Here is a 6,492-nt window from a genome sequence, read left to right on the forward strand (position 1 = left end):
TTTTTTAAAAAGGTTCAAATATTATATTCGAACCTTTTAAAAGTTTAAAATACTTTAAATATTGAAACTTCTAAAATTTTTAGCTTTAAAAAGGTTTCAAAATATTATAATTTTATATTTTAAAAATTTCTTAACATTTAAAAGCTTTTTAAAAAATTAAAATTTATAAATTGGGTGCTTGTGTTGACTATGCTGGTTTTCATGAATTACACAATTTTTTTGAGAAAAAATGATTTTGGTTTTGGAGTTTGATGGGTTAACAAGTTGTATGGTAGTCTAAAAAAAAAGGTTTTTTCAGTGAAAGAATGTGAAAAAGTTGACGAAGAAGAACAAAAAGAAGAGTATAACAAAGAACTGGACGGTAAAAGTAACGATGACAATTACCATAAAATTTGACAATGAAAATGACAAGAAAGAATATGAAGAATAAGAAAACATTAAATAAAAAAAACACGAAAACATAGGTGATAGCGATCAATTAAATATGAAAAAGAGATAAATTCATGATTATAAAATTGTTTCGTTTTTCTGGTTGCCAAAGAAATGGTTAAGATATGTAAGGACACCAGTTTGATCCGTCTTACCTTGATGTCGAGTTATATTCATGATTTTTTAATCAGATTTAATTTTAAAACACAACTAATTTTATATTTTAAAAAATTGTGTATATGAAATTTAGATTTTTCCTTAATAGTAATTTAAAGTTTTCTGTAATATAATATTTCATTACGGCCATCAATCATATATAATTTTTGTCAAAATATATCAAATAAACCCACGCGTAGCATGGCTTTTTTAAAACCTAGTAACAATAATAGGGGGAGCCGGAGTAGTATATTTTTGTAATTAAAAGAATCAAACCAATGTGAAGCAGCCACGCAGGTGGCTTCACCTGGACACATGTTACCAAATATGGGGACAGGTGGCGCTGTTAAATGTCGTAACGTGACAGACAGTCACTATAGAAAATAAATATGGTTGCGTTTGCGTCGGCTGTGTGACGCTGATATCGTCGTTCTCACGTGTATGAGCGCGTGAAATAGGTCCCAGTTTTGTTTTTTTGGGTACAAGTGCTTTTTTCTTTTTTTTTTGTGGTGCGGCGCGTGAGCCACGTGTAGGACTTGTGCTTATTACAAAACACCTTATTGGAACTCTGCAACCAAACAAGAACCACTTATTTATTCCCCATTAAAATATACCTAAACACATTCGTTTCTCTCTTTTTTTTTCTTTTAAGGACAAGAAATTAAAACTCCTTATCATCCATCGGCTGAATCATTTCAGAAGTCATTATCTATTCTTTATTTGTCTCTATTTTTTTCTTTACAAAACGCATTTTTTTTTTTCAAAATGGTTTTTTCAATTTTTTCCTCTATAATAAAGAAATTTTATAATAGAAGTGAGTTTTACTCCAATGCTCCTCTATAAAATAAAGGTTACTATTTTTTCTTCTATTTATAGAGAAACCTTTGTAAAAAAAAAAGGATTCCTCTATAAATAGAGGTCTATAAATAGAAGAAAAAATATCAATTTCTATTTTAGAGATGAAAATAGAAGACTGTTAGAATAAAATTCACCTCTATAATAAAGACAAAAATAAAGGATTATTGGAGATGCCCTTAGTTACTCGTTAAACCAAAAAATATGTATTGATTTGTTTAAAGAGAAGGATGGGCATTATGGGCGGTTGCCGTTACCGTTAAACCGCCGTTAGCTGCGGCATATGAGGGTTGGGACGTTGGGTGATGTGTCAGGTCAGTTGAACTGTCGTCTTTTCCATGAAACTTCGAGGAGACCTTATTGGCTTTCACGTGTCTGTTTTGACATTTTACAATGACGCCGTCAACTCCTTTTATCCTTTTCTTCTCTTAACTAAAATTTGTTATCGCCGCCCTTCACGCTCCTAGCATTTTCATACTCGCTTTTGTTATATATAGTACAACAAAAAAGAAAAGGTAAACAGCCTGATTTACAATTTGATTGCCGACATTAAAAGAAAACTGTTCATTGAAACTTCAAGGAAAAAACCAAATTCAGATTGTGAGGACTGATTGAGGCTTTCATCATAATGGATTGTTATACACATATGTCACAAACATGTTACATCATAATGGAGTGTTAGCTTTTTTTTTTTGTCAACGGATCACAAAATAGTAAACGTTAGGAGTATCAAAAGTAATATAGTACCGTATTGCTTTGCTTCTTTTAGCGTTAACTTTTTTCCCCCTTCTCATTAATAATTTTATTTTCTGAAACTGAAATTTATTTCAACTGTTTGGTCACTTTTTCTTAATTAATGGGCTCAAGGCCTGATCACAATGACAAGAAAATATCAACTGTAAAATTGATGTAGGGATGGCACGTTGGTACATTAACTCTAAAAATCGCGATTTGCTACCTTACGAAGAGCATGGATTCGGAATTTAACATTTATCCAATAATAAAAACTGGCATACCATGCATTCCATTAATGAGTAAATCACTCACTGCTAACAATATCATAAGACAATTATTTGAAATTTAACTATTATATAATTTATAATTGACAAATATTATCACAAACATGTTACGTCTAGGAATAAACTATAATTAATAACAGGATACACAACTGCAATTAAAGTTTTGAATATTTGCTAACATTATCGTCTTCTTTTTTATTACATCACATAATCTATATATAAAGACAACATATTGCCAACAAAAAAGAATAAGTTACATAACATAATAAGCAGAAAGGAACTAAGAAAGAAAAATTAATCAGTAAGAAATATTATTCTTGGGAGAATACATAATGCAAACCGAAGAGAAACAAGAGGTCTCCGGCACCGTAGCTTCACGGGCGAGGATTCTCTTGTCCCTCCTGAGAATCAACCCTTTTGGTAAGCTAACAACGAGTGACCTAGACAAAAACAAAACGCCGCTGTTAAGCGTTTTCTGCGGCAGAACTGAACTGTACTCGTTCCCGGTGTCACAATCGGAGGCAGTGGCAAGAGTTCAAGAAAACGTTAGCCAGTTCATCGGGAACTACATTTCTGTCTTTGTCATCTTCTTCTTAATCTCTCTGTGCAAGCAGACGACACCATTTTTGGTGCTGTTAGCGAGTTTTCCGGTTACGGATTATCTCGACAATTTGATTGTTAAAAAAGGACTTGATCAAGTTTACCCCTTCATTCGTCGTTTGCTCTTCTTCATCTCCAAATTAGGTTGATAAAGAAACAAGTACTATACTTAATACTTTTTGTGGACATATGCAAGGCAAAACATGTCTTGACGATCGTTATTGACTTGTTGTAAGAATGTTGTTTTGCAGGAATAGCGGTTCTTCTTATGCGTAGAGATGTTGTTATCGCTTTTTTCTCGTCTCTTCTTGCTGCTTACTTGGGTACAATTTTTTTTTTTTAATCTCTTTCTATGTCTCTCTTATGAAAATGTAGGCAGCGGTTACATATGCTTGGGGATTAAAATTTTTGTTTTGGTGTATATGTTTGTAGCGATGTTGTTGCACGGATCGTTAAGGAAGTTGCGTGATTGAGACTTGGAATCTTCTAAAAGACTTTTGGGTTTTATCGCTTGGGACGAACTTAGCAATATTAACAATATATAATATGATAACTAAATAAATATATGTATTAAGAAAATGATTATCAAATTACTAAACAAGAAAGCTATTCATAAACATATAAATAAGTAATTTAAGGAAATGATTATCAAATTACATTTTTGTAATAATACAAACAAAAATAAGCCAAACCCTTTAATTATACACAACTATGAATAGAATTTCCTCTTGAAAACTTGGGGAAGACAAATTGCAAAAAATAAAAACAAATTTGTAAAAATAAAAAATAAAAAGCCAAAGGAGAGAAAGAAAAAAAGAAATCTATAAATACATTTTAAAAATATTTTATGCACATGAATACCAAAAATTAATGCATCAATGAAATTATAAAAAAAAAAAACACAAGCCAATGCATTCTATATGTAGGTTGTCTCAGGGTGGGAGCTTAAAGATCACGTGATGATTGGCCTAGCCATCTGCAGAGAGAAAACAAAGAAACCCATTTTCGAAGCTTTAAATTCAAATCTTCATTGAAGTCATTGAAGTAGTCAAGTTCCAAGTTCAAGAAAAATTGTCCATGTATCAACATATCGAACAAACCTTGAGAGTAAGAATCTGCCCAGTGGGCTAACATTTGTGTTGGAACTAAACTCCTTGTTATCTTGTTTCCTTTTGTTCACTGCATCGTCGGGTGTGGTTTTGGCAAAAACACGGACCGCCATGTCATGCAAATCTTTCACCGAAGCTTCTTTTGAACTGTTAGGGATTTATGGTTTTTCTCATATTAAGTATATTCACAATCAGATGACCAAACATGTGTTTTCTCTATGTGTTATTTAAAGTTTCATGTACCTTCCCAAAAGTTCAATCAGCTTGGCAACAAAAGCTTCACAAGAACCAGGTTTTTCACGTTCCATAGTCACAAAGGATCTCACCACTGTACGTCCAATAGATTCTTTTGGATCGTCACCAAGAGCCTACACCATGAACCAGAAGACATGATCATTTCGCTATTCGTTGTATAGAACATTCAAACTACTCGCAACTCATTTTTATACGCAAGTGAAAAAGATTAGATTGTAGTTTGACAGTAGCATTACCTCTTTTAGGGACGGTATGAGCAATACTGACAATGATGCAGGCAAGGATTCCCATTTGGACTCATCTTCTTCATCGCTCACTTGTTCTGACCTTGGACATGCTTTTTGTTGACTAGAATTATCGTCAGAGTTTCTGCATAAATTGTAGCTTCGTGTTAGAAATGAGCCATGCTACGTACATTCTCTGAACATGAGAAGCTAGGATCTAGATTCACCCTGAATAATCAGAATCATCGGCACTTTGTTCCCCTCTTCGGTTAACCGTCCCATCATTATTGTTCTTTCCCATTCCAAGTCTTTCTCTAGCATTCCCCCTTCTGAAGCCTGCGTCAAGTGCTGCCTTTGCCTGAAAGAAGTATTGAATTCAAGTGTAAGAATCAGATCAAAAATCCAAATGAGCAGAAGATATCTAAAGCAATGTAAAGATATATGCAAAAAAAAAAAAGGTGATGGCTAGTATAATTCAGAGAGGCAACCTTTCAAGATAATATGAAGATTAAGAGGGATAAACAAACCTCCGCCAGATTTGCGATGCTATCTTCTGAGGCACTGGAAGTTCTCTCTTGAATCCCTAGTCTAGATTTTGGGGTTCGAGGTGATCTAGAGTCATCGTACTGTCCACGAACAACAACAGTTCCACTTGCTGAAGCATCATCAAAAGGTGTATACCTGCCGCTAGACTAACAAAGTAGAAATGGAATCTTTCATAAGACTCAGAGCTTGTTTAATTTCTGTAGATGATGTTAGAAAGGATCCAGGAACTTCATACCCCAGAGCTTTGTTCACGGTATATTGAAGATGATTGAGAACTTCTTGGGGTTCTTATGACAACAGTTCCCGATCCACTGAGCGATGAATCATCCTGGAATTAGAAGGACAAGGTACAAAATATATGTTACCTCATTCTTAAGAATACATAGACATACAATATAGTAATCCTAGACGTGAAACTTAAAACTAGATCCCTGCAGTAGAAATGATTACCCAAGTAACATGAAACATACATATCACGACATGCTTTAGAATCTAATTTTCAGGTGCAACAGTAACAGCAAGAAATCGTGTCAAATAAGACGGCCTGCATCTGGCACACAAGAGGCAAAGGATCTTACTTCTTCGTTGAAGCCATCTTCATGGTCATTCCGGAAAGGATGTCTTCTGACAAAACCTCCATCAGAGGCTTCAGAAGTTGTACTACCAGTCGCAGATGACCATTGATTACCACTAGCTCTTGTTGTTCTTTGCGAAATATGATTAGAAGAAACTTCTTGGCGCCTCTCTCTCGCTTGAGGAGGTTTTAAAGCACGAACAGTTCCAATACTCTGTGACCCCCCAACGCTAAAGTCCCATCCAGCATTTTTGACAGTATTCCCCTGAAAACTGTAGCTACGAGTTAATAGAGAGATTTTCAAACAAGTAACAGAAGAAACCCCAAGCACAGAAAATTCATCGAACCTAGATCCAGGAGTGCCTTGGCTTCTTTCATCTGTAGCCACCCTAACAGTACCAGATGATAGAACTGGAGTTTTGGGACCATTCCTAGGTGTCTCTTCATCCTCTTTTACTTGGTACTTTGGCCGCTCTCTTTAAAGTGGAAAAAAGGACAGAACAACAATCGTGCTTATTCTGGATTTTCTTTTGGCATATAAAAGATCAAAACAAACATACGGGAAAACCATCTAAATGTTACTTTTGACATACAATCAATTTAGGAAAGTCATAATTGAAATCACATGCCAAATCCGTTGAAGAGAAAAAGCATCAGACCTTATCCTCTCAAGAAGTTTCGGACTTTTCCTAGCATTCTTAATAAATCTGTGTTTAATAAGTTCT

At 34.4% G+C, this 6,492-nt stretch overlaps 2 protein-coding genes and 1 long non-coding RNA gene across 3 annotated transcripts in view; 1 reads left to right on the forward strand and 2 right to left on the reverse strand.

Moving 5' to 3' along the window:
* LOC104748202 (PRA1 family protein H-like) lies at positions 2,792-3,532 on the forward strand. Its single transcript, XM_010469879.1, has 3 exons — positions 2,792-3,203; positions 3,311-3,382; positions 3,435-3,532. Exons 1-3 carry the CDS (start codon positions 2,792-2,794, stop codon positions 3,530-3,532), a joined length of 582 nt encoding a protein of 193 aa, XP_010468181.1.
* The window catches only part of LOC104745817 (serine/threonine-protein kinase 3-like), an 8,560-nt gene continuing 5,932 nt past the window's right edge, over positions 3,865-6,492 (reverse strand). The window contains exons 15-22 of the mRNA XM_010467170.2: positions 5,772-5,907; positions 5,429-5,521; positions 5,175-5,339; positions 4,875-5,005; positions 4,660-4,792; positions 4,412-4,536; positions 4,160-4,315; positions 3,865-4,035 (exon numbers count right to left, since the gene is read on the reverse strand). Coding sequence (XP_010465472.1) covers positions 4,005-4,035; positions 4,160-4,315; positions 4,412-4,536; positions 4,660-4,792; positions 4,875-5,005; positions 5,175-5,339; positions 5,429-5,521; positions 5,772-5,907 — 970 coding nt within the window. The 3' untranslated portion in view covers positions 3,865-4,004. The remainder of the gene's footprint in view (positions 4,036-4,159; positions 4,316-4,411; positions 4,537-4,659; positions 4,793-4,874; positions 5,006-5,174; positions 5,340-5,428; positions 5,522-5,771; positions 5,908-6,492) is intronic.
* On the reverse strand, positions 5,940-6,491 carry LOC104745816. Its single transcript, XR_760785.1, has 3 exons — positions 6,427-6,491; positions 6,115-6,294; positions 5,940-6,032 (listed from the first exon to the last, which is right to left on the reverse strand). It is a non-coding gene; the product is annotated as an uncharacterized LOC104745816 (long non-coding RNA).

This window comes from Camelina sativa, chromosome 15, assembly GCF_000633955.1.
Source record: "Camelina sativa cultivar DH55 chromosome 15, Cs, whole genome shotgun sequence".
In the NCBI taxonomy this organism is placed as follows: Eukaryota; Viridiplantae; Streptophyta; class Magnoliopsida; order Brassicales; family Brassicaceae; genus Camelina; species Camelina sativa.

What these genes read in the sequence shown, in the direction of transcription:
- LOC104748202 (XM_010469879.1), top strand. Translation starts at nt 2,792, where the DNA reads ATGCAAACCGAAGAGAAACAAGAGGTCTCCGGCACCGTAGCTTCACGG. An exon ending in CTTCTTCATCTCCAAATTAG is followed by an intron (nt 3,204 to 3,310) that starts GTTGATAAAGAA and finishes GTTGTTTTGCAG; the next exon opens with GAATAGCGGTTCTTCTTATG. An exon ending in TCTTCTTGCTGCTTACTTGG is followed by an intron (nt 3,383 to 3,434) that starts GTACAATTTTTT and finishes ATGAAAATGTAG; the next exon opens with GCAGCGGTTACATATGCTTG.